Consider the following 19,419-nt stretch of genomic DNA (forward strand, 5'->3'; position numbering starts at 1 on the left):
GGCTGCTTGTGCATCAGATGACTGTCCCGAAACAATGAAATGGCCTACAAGAGGGTTAACATGCCAAACACATGTAGCCACATTGCTTGGCGAGGGCGGCCTGTTTGTGGTTTAGACCCTCTGGACCTCAAAAGTCGTTTGCGAGTCATAACATGTTTCTAAATCAGAGGCTTTCATTCTCAGTGGGAGTTCCTGATGAAATGCAGAGGGCTTTTAGGCGAGGTTCCCTGTACATTTCAGTGACCTAGTTGGGACAGTATGGGATTTGGGGTTCCAGTGGTACTGTTGGCTTTGGCTAAGCAAGGGGAGGTTGTGATACCCCTCTTTGTCTTTTGTCCCCTGGTAGACAATGACGGGATTATAGGGCTCTAGCAAGAAAACTCCCATTATTGCCATTGCTTCATCCATCCTCCTTCCAGCACAACAATCTCCCCTTACTGGGTCACCCCTCAGCATACTAATAAAACACTGTCATCAGACCACCAAGCCCCCACCTACACTCCTAATCCCCCCATGCACGGCGTTACTGGTACCCCCCTTGTTCTTGCTCAACTACCCCCACCCCCCTTTTACTGCCTCCATCCATTCTCGCCCTTCCCCTATTCCCTTCACAGCAAATGCAGTCTGGAAACACACACCATCAGTAATTACAGGGATTGTGGTTTTGATGGATTACCTATTCAGAGTTTTCTTTCATCCAAAGTTCCTGTTCCCAAGTCTACCTTAATAACCAGTGTAACGTACTTGGCAACACAGGAAAGAAGAATGTAACTCAAAGTAAAGAGAAATGTTGACACATGGACACCCCCACCCACCCCCCCTCACTTAAATCTACTGGACCATAATTAGAGAAATCTGTCAATCGGGGGTCAGTTATATGAATCCTTTCACAAACAAACTGCCATAATATTAGCCAGAGTCAGCTCTTTGTTGTCTTCAAAAAAATGTATTCAGATAACCGCAATACGGTCTGAGTACAGTCCAATCGCTAAAGCAGTAGGAAAGGTTCAATAAAGGGATTGGATTTCCAGTAACACATGTTTTAAAGACATTATGGAAGGAGTGTATAATTGAACACATCTGTATATCTCTTACCCTTGTAGTTTGGATGAACTCGAGGAGCGTATACTCCAAATTTGATGAGGATGGGAACGTTGTAACCGAGGCGCACCCATTCCACCACATGCAGAGGAAAGAGGTTTGGGGTGGTGAATTCTTTGGACGGAGGACTGAGATTGCAGCTCAGCTCTGCAGAGGCCCCCTCTCTGGCCGGGACCAATGATGCCTCACCTTTAGACACACCTGTAAGAGCAATAGCATATCACAAGGATAAGGTAGGGGATTTGCTGATAACACAGTAGGCAATAAACACATCAATCATGCTCTACAAAGCGCTGAGACATATGGGCCTTTTAAAGAGAGTAATGGCTGCCAGAGAGGCCGGATGAACCTCTCTGGAATTTTTTAGGTCATTCATTCCAGAGAAATGGTTTGCTATGTGGAGAACAGTTTATGAAATATTTGTAGCAGTATATTGGGAGAGAGCAGAACAACAGAGGTGAAAGACAACACAGATCAATTGTTGGCTGACAGATTAAAACACACGACAACTGATCCATGAATACTTATGTCGAACTGGATCAGACAGAGGCTATGACATCCGGATACTAGTGTTCCCTGATTAAACCTGGGCCATCAGAGGGCATGTAAAACAATTGTGTGCCCCATTTTGTGACGAGATCATGAAGCTTCAAAGCCTGCAAACACACCACAGTCCCATTAGTGACACCTGGAGCAGTGTCTGCTCTCTGTACCTCCTCCCTCCCATTGCTGCCATGAGCACTCATGGGTGTGCGCGCAACTGGGTGCCAGTGTTTGCTCTGCTACTCATCTGGCCTGGTGATTACTTTACTCTCAGAGGGGGGTGGGGGGGGTTGTGTCACTGTGATGCAGGACAGCAGGACCCTCGGTGCTCTCTCCAGCCACCCTCCCACCACCCCCTGGGGTACACACATGGTCTGCGGACCAGCACAATCAATCCCCCCCCACCCCCTTTTACAAACACATGTACGCACACAGAGAAGCGTGCCTCCGGGTGGTGGTAGCATAAATCCCAGATTGATCTAAATCCACACCCAGAGATATTATTTAAGTTGGATTTTGGCCCCATTCTCTCTCGTCCACTCATGACCATGTTGCTAACCCCTCCTCTTTACTTTCTCCAATGTAAGTCAATGGGAGCTGTGCCAGATTCATCATTAAACTGTATGTAGGCAGCTCACAGCGGCATATGCTAAATGTTTGGCGATGCTTTACCATAACGAGGGGGGTAACACAGCTGGTCTTGTTTACGTTGGTTACTTTTGGTGAAGCTGTGCAAACAAATGGTAGGGACAAATGGAGGAAAACAGCTGGGTGTCTAACAAACAATAAAAACGCAATTTAGAAAGTGTTACGAAAAAGCACATTTGTTGGAATTTATGACGATATGAATGGAGAAAGCATCTGATAGAACCTGCCATGTTAATGTGATCCAACAAAGCAGATTTGTATCAAAGCTAATCTGTACAGTTCATGTCAAACTCATATTTCCATGTGTTACAAACATGTGTGTTAGCAGAATAGGATATACAACCATTACCTGATACAACACCTGACACAACGCTCAACCCAAAATAGGTCCAGCTGCTTTGGGTGATGAGTAAGTCATTTGTATTATTATGTCTAATGTTTTGATAATATCAATGCATTTTGCGAATGATCAGTTTAACAGTTTATTGAACAAGTATTTAATTTTGAGGAGTGGCATTATCAGCCTTGATGAAGACAGCAACTAAGAAATGCCTCTTACAATATGAGAAAAAGCTAAAAGTTCACGTGGGCAAATGAATTATGGAAATGTATTCGAAGTGTATGCGATGAATCCATATTTACATTAGCATACTTACTTAGCAGACAGATGGCTACAGCAGTGGTGACAGCCTGAAGCCACCGTCTCTCCAGTCCCATGGCCGTCCGTCACACTCCTTCACACATCTCCCGACCTGAAAGAGAGACCACACATCTTGTTTACTCTTCAACAGACCATTACTGTACCATCACAGCTGCACAAGGACATCCCTCACATCCTCCCGGAGACAAATGTAATCCCTCAAGTTAATATCAACTCATAATCCAACAACGACACCACATTCCAGATGTTTCTCGGCGAATAAATAACTGTATTCTTTGAAAACACTTAATCCTCTGGAAAATTACATGTCTGAGCTGTGGTTGGATTAAGGCAAATAATATATTTCAACAAGTGCCTGCAAAGTTTTTATGTTTGTGTGTGTGTGTGTGTGTGTGTGTGTGTGTGTGTGTGTGTGTGTGTGTGTGTGTGTGTGTGTGTGTGTGTGTGTGTGTGTGTGTGTGTGTGTGTGTGTGTGTTCACAGAGTAGACCAGGCTCTACTGTAAGTGTGTGTGCAGATTAACCTGATGCTTGTGATTGGTTCAGCTCATCCTGCAGACCTCGTCTCACGCTAAATAGGCCAACAGCAATTGACAGGTGACATGACTCCGACTCCAGATGTCTTATTACCACTCCTCGGAAAAGGATCTTAAGTGGCGTAAATAGACTTCCATTTAACAACGCTCTTGAACTACACTTAATTCAAGCTGAATATAGTATGTGTCAAGCAGCAACTGCGCAAGTGTGTTTCACCTGACTATTAAAAGCACAAACAGCACATGGAAAAACACCAGCACCATCCACTGATTAATATCCTAAGCAGACCAAACAGGGACCACTTAAACAAATTGTAGGCCTACTTCTTTCTGAACGACGACAACAGCTGTAGAAACTCATTAGGTCCTTCACTTTAAATTGGATTGGAGGAGCAAGTTTAAGTTGCTGCCCTTTAGACATAATAGAAGACCTCGCTCTCTCTCCTTAAGTCACTCCATTCAGTACCAATAATACCAGCTTATTACTTTAAGTTGATTTAAGTAATATTAGAAGGAGACTATTCTTAGGAAACCAGCAGGGGGTTGGATATTAGCTGCTTGTTTAACCACGGATGCACTGTACAAAGTCTGTATGGACACGTTTAGTCTCTTACTGGTTATGTTGCTCTTGAATAAACAAACATCCCAGAATTGAACAGCAGAAAGATGCATGTATTTCCTTGCACTTGACAGACGCATGGTTGAGACTATTGCTGCTGGAGCTGACGGTGAATCACTGTAATAACTTTTGTTTAGCAGCAAAACAAACAAAAAGACAAAACCAATGCGACCCAATCACTGAAGAGGGAGGGACAAAAAAAGAAACACATTAGAGTGTGGCTAGCTTTACAGTAAAGGCAGATGAAGAGGGGAGGGTGGTAGAGCTTGAAAAAAGGCTGAGGTTGGTAGTTTTTTTGCAGGACAGAATGTTTGTTAATGAGGAAAGGATTACTCTTACTGAGCAAACATTATTCACTCAGTGGGGGTGAATAAAGAGGACTCTTAGAATGGATTTAAAAAGTAAAGAAGTAAATCTTCTCCCTCTAATAACTTGTGCTTCACCCCCAGCAATCACGAACATGATGTTGGTATAGGCTTTCACATATCTGTAGTTCTAGCTCATATATAGACCTCAGGTGACTTTTGACAACCTCAAGGTACAACAAATATTGTCTTTGAGCCTGCCTGCTGTGCTTCCACACACTAATATATATATATGACTGGCTTATGAGCTGGCAAAACACAAACAGGGCTGCGCCCAAACTGAGCCGACTTATTACAGAGGAAGTCTGGAGTGCGGCTTTGTCTGCAGGTGCACAGGAGTAGACGCAAGTCAACTGGGTAATGTCCTCGGGCAGCAGAGCCAGGGGCCAATTCATTTACATATCCATAAAGAAAGCCTGGGAAAAGAACTCAAAAGTTTAAGCCAGAACATGGATTATGTGTCAAAAAAGTCAAAAACAGTCAAGCAGCAGTACTTATCATTGACTTACATGTTAGACGTTTTTATCCAAAGCGACTTACATACTCAATACTGTGGACAATCCCACAGGAGCAATTTGGGGTGAAGTGTCTTGCCCAGGGACACAACGACATGCTGACTGCAGTAGGGTTTGAACCTGTGCTCAAACAAACGCACTAGTCCATTGCGCCACAGCCTCCATTGACCTAAGAGCTATGTGAAAATAGACATTTGCAGAGTGGGCAACTATGTTTTTCATCTCTTGAGCAACTTACAACACACTGTGCACTGCTCCTATTTCACTTGTGAATGTGTGAGGGGAGATGAGTATACACCTCATAAAGGTTTCTGAAGGCAAAGTGACATAACACTGTTAGCAAGTGTTGCAAAATCCTGCAGGAACTGAATACTAAATGCATCCTAATCCTTCCTCACCTGAAATAAAAATGTGCTAAAAGAGGGACATCATTGTTAATTAGATGGGACCCTTAAGATCTTTGGCACTTTAAAAATAGAATTATGGATGTAAAAGTCAAAAGGGACGATACAAACAAGCTGTCCCAAACTCAAGTGCTAAGGGCAAGAAATTGCTCCAAAATCCAACATGAATAAAAGTTAATCCTCTTACATTAAAAAGTCTTAAAAAGGTTGGCATGAACTCGTGCTGCAGCACAAGACATTTAGCCGTGTCACACCCAAGTGGACAGTTTAATCGTTGGAGGTTTCACTGGATTTCATTGACACAAATTGCTTTAGATCTAGTCATGACTTAGCCTTGTGGAATGGACGTATAACACCCAGACTAATCTGGCCTGCTGCTCAGAGTGTTAATGGTGTAATCTGAATTAGTGATCAAATTGGTGAGACAAATCAAGGACACTCTTTTCAACTGAGCCTGCAGTGATCAATCATGGTTAATCAAGTCACCACGCACTCCAAACTATCTGTTTTTCGGGAGACCCCAAGCATTGGTAGAGATAACGTGGCCGCTTTAGTTGCTGTAAACCGGGCCGGAAGAGGACATTTTATAGAGACTGATGGCAGAAAGAAAACGAAGTGGATCCAGTAAATGCAACTAGTGTGTCCATGATTCTCTATAACAGATCACTAAAGCGCCTCTGTTGTGGAAAATTATTTTCTTATTTCTACTGCTAAGCAATCAGTGTGCCCAATGTGGAAGTAGTCTGTAATGCTGCTACCAGGATAGTTCAAATTAAATGAAATAATAACCAAAAAATATGAATGTTTCGAAGCCCATTTTAAGATAACAGCAGCAACATTTGGTAAGCCTTATCTCCTTAATTACATCTCCTCTAAATCCCATTTGAATGATGAGCAAGAGGCATATTGTAAAACGTAACAATGTCAAAGTTAGGATGAACTATGTAATGGGCTGTGCAGGAGCAAAGCAGCACTCCTTTCTGCTCTCTTGTTTGCTTTCTCTTTTCAGTCTTACTTCTTCTCTGACACTCACTAAAAAATCATTTAATGTGTGAGAGTGTGCGTGTTGTCCGTCATTACCTAAGCACGGGCATCAGTGATACAGGCCTGATAAGAAGTAGCATTACTCTCTTCGTAATCCTTGTTAATCCTGACAGTGACTGCAGCCTTAGTGCTAACAAGTATGTAAAAGGAACTGCAAACCCTGAGCAGAAAGTGAATAGATCAATCTCAAACAGAGGCCGACATTATCATATCCGACCACAGCATAGACAACAGATGTGCACACAGTTATTTACAAAGGACTGGGTTGTAAATTATCAACGCAATCTTGACTGGTTGGACCAGCCTTTTAAAACACATCAATCTATTCATGGATTTTGCCCCTCGCACTGCAACCCAATTCAGCATCTGTATTGACTTTTATTGTAACTAAAGGAAATGAGCTTGGCACATACTGGGCACGGAAGGGGAGCCCTAGTCACGTGAGGGGGAAAGCCTACTGTATATGGATTAACATAGTGATTGCTGGTAACCTACCACATGGTGCTACTGGCTAAACTGTAACCATATTGACTAATGAGCAACAATTGAATGGTTTTCTTTCACTCAAACAGAGAACGTGAAAAGTGTTTTGTTTACTATGCGACGCAATTTTGCAGCAGTGGAACAAGGGGGAAATTGCTCAAAATAAATCAACACACAGGTTGAATGATTTCATGTTTTTTAACCCCTAAGCATGCTTTGATAAAGGTCAGTTGTCTCAAGGGAGGGGTAAAGGACATGAGACTAATTAAGAGAAAAAGCAGCTAATATTGTCTGGTAAGTCCAGAGTCTTTACCCTCACCTGCTCCCTAACCTCAAGAACAGGTCAGTCCCATAAAGCTACTTCAAGACACGGAGGTGAGAGGAAGTGAGGGTCAAAAGCCAAATGTAACACACTGGAGGAAGCCTAGCAGTGGATGTATTTTAAAACTTGAAGATCAATGAAAGGAGTTAGATGCTAACAAACACTAAATATTTACCGTACCAGCGAACATCTGTTACTGCCCAGCTGTAAAGGCTCTGTCAGACAGGTCATCATCAACGAGTGCTAAACATACAATGGTGACCATTTACGGTACACTGCATAGCCCTTAAACTTTAATAGGCACTTCCTCCAATCTCCCTTAGCTTTGGTTTACACAATTTCTTCATTTACATGTGATTTTTTTGTTGATTTATTGCGTATTATATATAGTATATTTAGTACCACATGAGCTTCAACATAGTGTCTATCTCAACAGCAATTTGGAGTAACCACTTTCTACTCATTAATAATTTGTTTCTCAATAAAAATCTATTTCCTCAAGCTTGAAAATATGCCTAGAGGGCACAGTTGGCCACACAGCAATTTGAATAGTGGAACATACTGTTTACATGTCAAAGCCTAATAAATGTTGGTATTCAAATAATACCAGAGCTGCTATGTGATGGCACAGACCTTGTGAAGCTGCATGGCCCTAAAATGTATTCATCGTCTCAAGGATTCTGGAGCTAAAAAAAGGCTTCTTGAACATAGCCGTTACCTATAAATAATGCAATAGCAATCACTAAACAGACCTACAATTGTGTGTCTGGCATAACCACTACATTGGAAGTATACATAATTCTACAGTGTACTCAATAATTTACAATAGATGTTTTTTTTCAATTTTAAAAAGGTGATTAAAACCTTTGACAACCTACAAGGTGATTAAGAGCGTAGAAAGCTTGTATTTATAAAAAGTAAACAATGTCCCTCCTATTCAGTCATGTGTCCCAGCAACACAAGGAATTACAGGCATCCAGAGTGATGTGTGCCTCTGTGCACCTCAATTCTCCGTCTAACTAACCAGTATTAGCAAGCATAACAAAAACAAAGGAAGGGAAACACTAGAGAAGGGAGTATCCTTTATGTTAAAAGCCCAAGACGCTGCACTCTTCTGTACTAAACAGCTACAATTAGGTTCTGCAGCACATTGCACCATGTGAGCAGCAGAACAATTAAACTGTCTGGGCAATAAAACCCAGACAGCAAGCCCCAAGCTCTTAATTTTTCAGCCCTGCAGTGAATTGATATTCTCGGTCCTCCATGTCAATATACAGACCTCCAGTAAAAACAGGTGTATCTTTTGTCTGCCTCAGTGTGTCTGATAACAGCTTAGAGGGAGCCGTGAATAAAACGAAAATCAAAAAATAACACTATTTTTGACTGACTATTGTTCTCATTATTGTAATCCTGGGAACAGAGTGCACATTTGGGTCATTGCAGAGTGTTAAACCTATTCACTTTGGCTTTTAATAAACAGATACACTCATTCGTAGATTACAAGGGGAACATGTGGAACCCTAAACATAAACAAAGGCGCGAGACTGCAGTGTGTTTTAAATATGACTAGAGTATATTATCAGGGAAATTAAACTAATGTCATAATAAAATACAGCAGCATAGAGGATGCTTTAGCTCTGCATGCACAGCTCCTTACCTTGCTTGAGGCACTTTTTCACTTGAAGCTGAAAGTAGAATCTTTCCATCCATTAATGCTTTTCTTTTAGACTCGTATTTCGGGCCAAATTTCAACGATCATTTATTCCTCTTCAGAGAGAAGTCAGATTTTAAAAAACACGACTTTTACCATAAAAATAAGAAAGTGTTGGGTAAAAAGCAGGTGTTACATTGTTGTTCTCGGTCCGAGCAGTGGATCAAAACAAAATAACATTAATCCTCGGCCTCCATGTTATCAGACTTCCTTTGGAAATACTTTGCGGTTTCAATAAAATCCATACACTCATGCCACCTTCATGAGTACGACATCATCGCATTTAAAGTCCATTTAAACTTTCCACGCCTTGGCTGTTAAGTCCGCAATCGTCTGTGTCCAAACTTGCTGGAAGTCGCTTTAATCATAAGTGAGAGTTTATGATTAACTTAATAAATGTGTAGAAATGTCCCTCGGTCGACGCAGTGTACATTTATCATCAACAGGCGCAAGTTTCACTAGAAAGAGAGCACACAGTGCACGTTTAGTTAGAGTCCTGCTGTTGATACTCTCCCCATGTCTCTCCTCCCATTACTATCGTCCCCTCCTCCTGCTGGTGGCCACCATCAAGTCAAGCACAATATAATGATTATACTTCCTGTTGAACCTTTCAAAATAAAACCCTCACTGACGAACAGGGTTGGGCACACGGTCAGTTAAAATGTGTAAATTAGTGCTACAACCATTTTTCAGGTAGCATCCTTTATCAAACAGTTTATGTAATCCACCAATAATTTCAGTAATTTATGAAAATAGCATTTTTTCCTTTCTCTTGCTTCTCAATTGTAAGATGTGCGGTTGTTTATCAAGAAATAAAATTGATTACCTGAAGATAAGGACATTTTCCATATTTGTATGAACAACCTTCTTAAATTATTGATATTTTGCAAAAATAATCAGCAGATTAATCATTTAAGTTTTTTTAGGAGACATTAATGTCACAGGTGTTAAAATGCTAAAATCCATTTAGCCTAATTCTATTTAGCTGCTATAGTTTAGGGGTCCTGATACTGTACAAGTGAAGACATGGCTTTGTGGGATAATCCACAGAAACAGACAGAATGGAACGACATTTAAATGTTGTTAGTAACCCATGTGTGTTTTCTGCTATTATTCCGAATAGCCTTAATGCCATAAAAAAAAGTATTGAATTACATTTAAATGTGTTTTCTATTTCATACTCTTCAGATTTTAGAGTTAAATGTGCTATGTCATGATCAGATACAACCATCATTATTATGACAAAATGGTAAACCCAGACATGTAAACTTAATAAAACGTTGTATTTTTTTTTTGTACATTTCTTGAAATGTTGCACGGAAATTGTTTGTCGAAGCATAAGTCTGTGGGAAAGGCTGACAATTCATGGTTTGAACAAAAACACTTTTATGTTGAAGAGAAAGTAACCCACTTCCGCTGGTTTGCCACCAGTTTCCGTGTGGCTTGATGCGGCTGCTGGGGCTTAAGCGCCTCAGACAAAAGCGCCTGTTCATGGGAAAGAATTGGGGATCGTAACAAAAGGCAAAAGAACACCTAAAGGACACACATATGTCTCAGGACCGTTTGGTACAGCATCCAACATAATGTAAATAAGACATATGGTTGTTAGGAGATATATCTAACCTTCCAGTGTCAACATGTATAAGAAGGGTTTAATATATTGAAAATGCCATTTCAAATACAAGGTACCAAATCCTTAAAATGTTCCCAAGGACTAGTAAAGGTATTCAATATAATGATTAGTTCACTGTATTTATATTTTTTCTTCGATATTCACAGTTTTCACTGTACAAAGTGCTCGGATTGTTAACCTAAGTAAAAGTAGAAAACATTTAGAAATACTCTTTTTAAAATAAGAGTCATACATTAAAACATATTTTTAGTAAGTATAACATTATTAGCATCCAAATATAGGCCCACTTCTGAATATAATATGTTATATTATTGGATTTTAATTATTGATGTATTGTTTATCACTTTAATGGTGCAGCTGGTAAAGAAAAAGCATTTTTTTTTTTTTTCTCATCAAGGGATCAATTAAGTTTATATTGACTTGTGTTATAATGCATGATACATCATTTGAATCAAATTGATAGTAAAAGTACTCTGCCTCTGAGTTGTAGTGGAGAACTGGGAAAGTCCAAAGTTAAAATTTTACTTAAAGTATTTGGGTAGATATAGGACCAAATTGGTCTACCACTATGGTTATCAGTTTAAACTATATTAACTAAGTAAGTTCACATGGTAAGTTAATGGAAAGTCAAGTGGAGAAATATGAATCCTTCTTAAGAATACAATCTATGTCTCCTAAAATATTTGATTATTGTTATTCTAAACACCTGAATGCCTAGAATACTTAAGTACAAGATCTGAGTACTTATTCCACCTTTGCTAAAAACCCGAATGGCAATTCAATATATTAGGCCAAAAGCTAATTTAGCATAGCTTTAACGTTACCTAACCAGCGCTTACAAACGGCTGACATACAAAATGTTAGCTCAGCTATAGCTAGTTACAGTGATGATGCAAACACAGGTATGGTGAAAAAAGAGAGAACTATTCGAAGCAGAAAAAAAACAGCGTAATATGCCATCTGACAAAGGCCTGTGCTATAATGCTTACATTAACTGGCTATTCTTTATAATATACTCAGATCAATAGGAGACAGAGATGTTAAGTTATAAATCAAGGGTTTTTATTATTATTTACAGCAGGGGTGGGGAACCTTTTTCCTTTCAATTTTTACAACATCCTCCGAGGGCCGTACAAATTATTGAACTCAACCTCTGCTTGAAAAAACTAAAATCACAGCCCATTCATTTCGACTTTCTTTCATGCTGTGCAAAGAAAAACCAACCTCTTAATCCAGATATTTTACCATGACTCGCGCATGCATTCACGTGCACGGTTGTGGCATGAAACAAACAGAAAAATATGGACACAAGATGTGTGCAAATGTATTGAGTATCCTATCCATGTGAACATGATTTAAGTGTGGGGACCTAACCTCCTGTAGGGGGGTCCGTGGGCATGCTCCCCTGGGAAGATTTTTTTTTTAAATAATGAAGTTAAAAGCATCAATCTGGTGCACTTTGAGAGCAACATGAGGAGACCTATGGATACATCTTTCAACAGCCATTTGAAACAGAACTGGAAGCAGATTTTTCTTTTTGGATATTTTACAAATCACTCCCCTTTTAAACTGTATTCTTGTTATTTTTAACAACATTTTTGTTACTGTCATATAGTATTTTATACCTGATTTTAATTTAGTCTCTAATGTCTCATTAATAACTATAATTATCATATCAAGGTGTGCCTTGACCTCACAGAGCTGAGGTTATTTGAGCCGCTCAGGAGAGAGCTCTCTTCCACCTGGTTGTAGAAAAGCTCTTTAAATTCGTTAGCATAGCTAGCTAACCAGATGCTAAAAACAACAGATCGCCACTTTGCTAACAACTAAAGACACAGTCACGCAAACACTGCGGCATGTGTACGGCTCCTTATGGGTACTGCAATATTTGAAGAGCTGGAGCGGCACTACACTCCTTTCACGAGACATAACCAAGTGAAGACACGTTACGCTCGTGTTGTGTTGTGTTGTGTTCACGGAACTTGTCCTTGGCCAGGAGAAACAGGCACTCTCTTGCTTAATTATTTTGCGATCTAGATTTCTTCTTTTTTAAAGTTGTTCGTCAGTCGGACGGAAGGACCCCCCCACCCCCCCAAAACGAAAACTCTTCGGTTCTCCACGAATTACACAAGTCAGCCAAATCGGCGATAAAAAAGCGGGAGGCGCCGAAAAGCGACTAATTTGCATCACTTAGCTTTCCGTTAGTTAAAGTCGCAAGCTAGCAAGAGCGGGTTAATATTTGGTTCATAAACCTTATATTCATTAAACCAACATTCATTGTGTATTTATTACTAAAAAGACAACCCAGCTTGTAATTTGGCTATGATATATTTGGTAACTGAGGTGTTAATACCTAATATTGATTTAGGCTAATATATGCTAAGTCTTGATGGAGGATACTTCTGTCAAACACTTTACTTTTCACTTCTTTGCCATGTTAGAGACTTTTGTTCAATTTGAAAGACCCTAACAAAAACGGTCAGCCTTGTTTAAACAAAGTGATACATTTAGGGATTACAACAAAAAAAAGTAAGAAGTTTTAACATTTCTTACCTCAAAACCACGTCTTTGACCTTGATGCAAATTGAGAGGATTGTTACTTGATAATAATAGTTGATTCAATCTAATACGGCTGACGGGTTTGCACTGCAGTTGTTGGTTAAATGGGGGACACTCACTGGGGAACTGTATATGAAAAGGGACACATTACAGTTTTATCTTGTTTACCCTAGTTTGAATTGAAATAACCAATCATGTGTCAGTCTGTGTCGCCACAAGGGGGTGATATTGTCCTTCAGTAATACTGCTAAATGACAACCTCTTTTTTTTAAATTATCAAACACTCTGGCATTAGTGTTTGGAGAAGTACTCAGATCCTTTACTTAAATGAAAGTACAAATACTATGGTTTTAAAAGAACTCCATTACAAGTAAAAGTCCTGATTTTAAAATATTACTACAAGAACAACAGAATAAGCAACAACATTTAGTAAAAGTAAATGAAGCAAAAGTACTAGTTCTGCACAAAGGCCAGAATGTACTTAGTTACTTCCCACTACTGTCGGGAATAATGCAGTTAGTCCTACAGAAAACACATGAATAATTAATATGATCTTCTCTGTGAGCATACTGTTAAATTATTAAAATATTCATTCACTATAACACATGTCATTATCTGCCTTCCTGTAAAGCATAAGCTCATAAAGTCAAAAGTATAAGATAGCAACATGCAGGAAGATATTGGATCGAATAGTAGGTTGTTGTCTAAATCTCTGTCTTCTGTAAGTGATTTTATTAAATGTAGCCTGAGTGTGAGTGCTTCCAGGAAAGATTCAGCTTTCAGCCTTTCTGAAGGTTTAATTCTTCTGAATTTATTGCCAAATATTTAATTGTTTGAGGATGATTGATTGGACCCATTTGTTAGTAAGAAACAAAAATAACACAAGCAACTGTCCTTGAAAATATGCAGAAAAACAGCTGGTGGCCAAGCATCCTACATTAGTGTAAACAAGCGCGCCCTTTACTGGCAATGTGTTTTACAGGTGACCTTATCCTGCAAAGGAAATTGAGGTGATAGCCTTGCCTTTCATCAGCACAATTTCCAATTATGTTGAAATTGATGAGTTGATGGCCGATTAGAGAAAATGTTTTTACGTCTGGTTAACATATCTGCGTACCTTCTGTTTGACAATGCTTTCTCTGACAGGCCAGGTGCACCATATGGTGGATCAAAGGATTGGCATTAATCACATGAATTTGGTTGAATTCCTGTTAATACTGTGCTAAAAGCTAAATAACTTTATGTTGTATAACAACTCAGTGTAAAGCTGTAGTTTGGATGGATGTTCTTAAAAATAAATAAAATACATTATACGAATAAAACGAAATCGTCAAATTACAGTTTTTTTTATTTATCAAGCTAGCAAAACAAATATACAAACAATGTCGGATTCTGTTTTAACTTCAAGCAGCAGGCTGGAATCCTCTACCTCAGAGTATAAAGCTATGACAATAACATCAAAATCATTCAGATTTAGATGCAAGTAATTTACAAAATCTAATCAAGCATATTTTCTTTCAATAATCAGTGCACTTAAATTAGCACAAGCAGAATATTAGGAGTATATGCGAGTACAGGAAGACTCTGGATGAAGCTGTGGGGTCTATCAGTCATCAAAGTCTGGGATATCATCATAGGAGTAGCCCCGGTAGCCTCTTGATGCATAGTAAGCTATTCGTAGGTGGTAAATTCCAGGCAGAAAGACAAGTATCCCAATGATAAGGACAGGCACAGTTCGGTCTGAGTGCTGAAGGAGAGACAAATAATTTGAATAAGAGGTCAGTTTATTCCTCACACTGTAAAAATAACTCTGTGGCTTATACAATACTCACAGTGACTCCAAAATATCCCGCCAGGAGAAGGGAGCCGATGATGATTAACAGAGAGCCGATTAAGAAGAGGACTGTTGCAAGTGCAATGGCTTTGTATGGGACTTTGGGCGGGCTCTTTTTGAACTGCAGAGGAGAAATATTTGATTAAAAACACTTTCTTTCACACATCACTTTCTGTCACAGCGGGCTTTCTGTGGCAATTCCCATTTTCTCACCCACGTACTGAAAATGACAGGCAAAATGAGCGGCTTTAAAGGTAATTTGAGATTTTTAAAATGCCATTCAAGTGTGTGACGAATTGAAAAACACTTTATATTATAAAGCTATCTGACTGTCATGTAACATAATGTGCTTGATGATGGAAATGATTTGGTATGCATTGCGTATTTTGTGACCAAATCTGTAGTAAATATTCACAAACCCGTTGATAAAGTTATTATTGTTAAATTAAAGGGTAAACCTATTATTATTATTATTACAAACAAATGTCATTACAATAACCCTGATGATTGAGTTATATCAGTTTGGGTTTTGGTATTATAAATGTATGAAAACAAAAAAAGTGTTACAAAGTTTACACATTTTTTAAATATGTGCTCTTTATATTCCATTGTAATTCACCATACACCAAAGCAAATTCCTTGCATGTGATTTCTGTTTTCATAGTTATTCCTTTTTATGAATGGACTTGTTGGTGAAAAACACTGATGGTGCAGACAAGTACATATAGGTAGCAATGACATTAATACAATAATTCTTACCTGTAAATCAATGTAGCCGTCATCATCAGAGGAAAGCCTGGAGTACCTCACTTTGCTTTCAGGGAAGCTGTTCACAGCGTTACGAGCAGGCATCTTCTTCTTTAGCTGCTCAGGAGCATAGACTGTTATGCTCAGATGCTAGCTAACAGTTTGTTTGCAGTGTTATAATAAGCTTACAGTAGCATTATCGACACCATTATCATTGAAAACCTGTCTATACCAGAGTTAGGTATAATATTACACCAGATGTTATGCACGATTATAATTATCTCCTTAAATTAGTTTTGAGAGGAGATTACAGCGTCTGTTTTCAGTATCTTCCCACACTCTTCCGGGTTTCTACTCCGGTCTGCACTGCGCATGCGCTAACCAAAGCGTCATTATTGGATAGTGTGGAAAGCTCAAAACAAAACACATGTTTCACAAAATATATCAAACAAATCAATATTTCACAAAATTCCAAAAGATTGAGACCGTAAGGAGTTTTTGCAATGATAAACAAGGATTTTTTTTAACGCATCAATTTGACAATTTCTTCAAATTCATTCACTTTTTTAAATGATAAGTCCTTGTACCTTAGTTTCAATGTTTTTTCTTTCTTAAACCTTTCTTAAACCTTAAAATATAAGCCCCGCCCTCCAAAGTAATCTGTAAATAAATATTGAATATATTTTCAAAAGTAAGTCTCTAATGACAGTGAGTTGTGAAATCTGCGTTTTCTAAAGAAAAGTGTTCCTAATGGGGATTTGCACTGCTCCACATCGAACACCGGAGGACGCTGCAGAGTCTTCTTGAAGTGACCAGGTCACAGAGAGCAGCAGACTGACACTCCGAGTCAAGATTCATCTCTTTGTGTGAAGTTTCATTTCCTGAGGTGTTCTCAGAGGCCAGTTTTATTATCACACTGTGTTCTCTGAAGATAAGGTTTCCGTCACTCCTGTTATGAAGGCTTTTTATTGCCAGGGATGCAATTTTGTATAATCACACACAATATCTATTTCACATACTTGCATTGACATTTTTACCATACAAAATAATTAGCATTGGCAGAGTCTACAGATTAAAATCAAACATGATTATTTATTCTAAATTAGCGACTTTTCTCCAAAAATGAAACATTAATAAATCTCTTTGATATGTATTATCTATCCAATCGAGTCCCAATTCAATATGCTACTAAATAATCTGGCTGTTTTATATTTTGCATAGAAAGATTGGATCTCTGAGATATCGAGTAGCATTTTAAATTGTTAGTATGTTATCTTTGCCATATGTTGTCATCTCTCTGTTCATGCACAGCAATGATCCATGAATGACTGACTGTGAAATAGACAAATTAATGTTGTTTATTTGCTGACAAATCCCCTGAAATGAATAATTAAAGCTGTTATGGTAGATTTAGTGTGTTTCTTTCCCTTTTTTCTAAGTTGTATTTTTCACATTCCCCTGGTGGTGTGTGGAAAATTGGACTGTCACATAGACAAATATAGAGTCTCCTCTAGGCAGAACCCAGAGAGCTTTCTTGCCCTCCAGTTATAGAGCATAGATCATTGAGCCATGCTCGGTAAAGTCAAGGATAAATGTCCACAGGTAGTAAATAATCCACAGATACTCTGAAGGGGAGTACGAATAAACTAAATGGCTATTGTTGTTAATAGTTGTGCTGGAAGCGTCAATAATACTCTCATGTTGCCTTTAAAGTACATTTGCAGTGAACGAGTCTCCAGCGATTATAAAACAGTCATTGACCTTGACTGTAAATCTCATTGTTTTTAGTTTAAGGCCGTGCTGTTGCTCTCTGGAGGGATTTAAGCCCTAAAATCCTTCATCTGTCTTCCATGTTCCTGTTGTTTTACGCATGCAAGATGAATCACTGCTCATTATGCTGAACTCTATGTTCCCACGTCTTCTTAAAATGTCTGATGCATATAATAAAAAATTCTCCAAGCCTCTGCAAGACTGCAAGACATAATCTCTGTAAATCTACTCTGAAAAGAACAGGGGATTGTCTTTGTTTATTGGGGATTCAACAAATGTATTTGTTCTTTTACTGGCCACTTATAAATGCATCATTATAACAATATACAGTGTACACATTTGGAGGTAATTTAGCGCCAACAAACCATCCTTCAAGCCACCTATGCCTCCTGAAATATCTGACAGCGCAGACATGAGCATGCTGCCGTCTTAACTGTACCTATTACTGACAATAACAGAGATAAACTTTGCCCTTTGCTTTATTAATGCTGCCTGTTTCCTTACACATGTATCGCTGTGCTGTGTGACCGCTTGTTGGCTGCACTCATTAGCTCTCAATACCATCTCTGAGTCACTGGTACATTTTCCAAATACTTCCCCTTTATTATCTCCTAATTTGGAGAATCCATACCGGCAATGAAGGTCGCTGCACAACTTACTCTACCTCAGTCTGCATTTAGAAAACATGGCATTTGACTTCTGCGCTCCTCAGCAATCCCCAAGAGTGGCAAAAAACTGCAATTAATTTACATTCATGAAATCAAAATGGATGGGCTCAGAATGGCCCTGAAGTAATCAATATGTAACCCTGCTTCTCATTTTTCATTTTCCAGACAATACTTTATGTATTATAGTTTGTCTTTTCTACTGACATACCTGTTGATTGAAGGATTTCAATGTGATATTCCTGAAAAACATCGGTAAAAATACGCATAGTGTCATGGGGTTGTGATTTATTAATCTGATGACAGTCAAGACTGTCACCAATCAGATGGGGGCACAGTTTGTTGCCATGTTAGATTAGGCCCATCCACTAGACCGTAATGCCTGCGCAGATGAGCTTAGTTTAGTTTATTATAGGACCCCCAGAAGCTTTGCCCTCAAGCACAGCTTCTCTTCCTGTTGTGAAGGAAGACTGATGCATAAGCTGAGCACACTGCGCCCTCAGGGTTGTGCGTATTTCTGTGTGTATTTCTGTTGTTGTATTCGGCCCCCCAAATAACCCCTGGGTATGACACTGAACAGTAAGAGAGCAGCAGTTAGACCATAATTAGAGTGGAGTTCTTCCTGCTGAGATAATTATGTCTGTATTCATTAGAGCAATCTCAGAGAGCACCACAACTGGAGCCAAATAAAGAGCTGATCCATTATACCACTGGTACATCACGCAATCTCCCTGTAGCGCAGCCTTTTGACTTTTAAACCCAATAGGTTTCAGAAATAATAAAAATGTGCCACAGGTGCTGCAGAGCAACAAGCTCGCGCAGACTAATATCATTCTTTTATTTTTAGGCTTGTCGAGCCACATGGGGAGGACCTAAAGGATTGAGCTTGTGGTTTGTGCTTTGATTTTACTCCTCCTCTTCGGATCAGACTTACATTTCTCTATCTAAAAACTATTGGATGGATTGCCATGATGTTGCATGACCCTCAGAGTATGAATTCAAGTGTTATTGATCCCCTGACTAGTCTTCTAATGCCTCCAGAAGGTCACACTTGAATGATCTTTTTCGGCTGGCACAATATTCGAGATTGATATTCATGGTTCCCAGAGGATGAATCCTAATGACTTTAGTGATCCCTTTTCCCCTTGAGCGTCCATGGTGTTGATAATTTATGTTTTAAGTAGAAACTCTACAGCTATTCGTTGGATAGCCATGACAATTGGTAAGGACATTCATGTTCCACTCAATGATACATTCTAAC

At 39.1% G+C, this 19,419-nt stretch overlaps 1 protein-coding gene and 1 long non-coding RNA gene across 2 annotated transcripts; both read right to left on the reverse strand.

Annotated features, from left to right (window-relative positions):
* Positions 1–965: 965 nt before the first annotated feature.
* On the reverse strand, positions 966–9,475 carry LOC307044699. The gene is made up of 3 exons (XR_013809663.1): positions 8,897–9,475; positions 2,949–3,044; positions 966–1,302 (listed from the first exon to the last, which is right to left on the reverse strand). It is a non-coding gene; the product is annotated as an uncharacterized lncRNA (long non-coding RNA).
* Positions 9,476–14,472: 4,997 nt separating this feature from the next.
* On the reverse strand, positions 14,473–16,093 carry tmem230b (transmembrane protein 230b). Its single transcript, XM_079690005.1, has 3 exons — positions 15,736–16,093; positions 14,975–15,097; positions 14,473–14,889 (listed from the first exon to the last, which is right to left on the reverse strand). Exons 1-3 carry the CDS (start codon positions 15,826–15,828, stop codon positions 14,749–14,751), a joined length of 357 nt encoding a protein of 118 aa, XP_079546131.1. The 5' UTR covers positions 15,829–16,093; the 3' UTR covers positions 14,473–14,748.
* Positions 16,094–19,419: the final 3,326 nt, after the last annotated feature.

Source organism: Notothenia rossii, assembly GCF_949606895.1.
Source record: "Notothenia rossii genome assembly, chromosome: 6".
Classification (NCBI taxonomy): Eukaryota; Metazoa; Chordata; class Actinopteri; order Perciformes; family Nototheniidae; genus Notothenia; species Notothenia rossii.

Coding starts and splice junctions, on each gene's coding strand:
- tmem230b (XM_079690005.1), bottom strand. CDS start 15,828: ATGCCTGCTCGTAACGCTGTGAACAGCTTCCCTGAAAGCAAAGTGAGG. Junction 15,098..15,735: donor ACGGCTACATTGATTTACAG/GTAAGAATTATT, acceptor TCTCCTCTGCAG/TTCAAAAAGAGCCCGCCCAA. Junction 14,890..14,974: donor CGGGATATTTTGGAGTCACT/GTGAGTATTGTA, acceptor TCTCTCCTTCAG/CACTCAGACCGAACTGTGCC.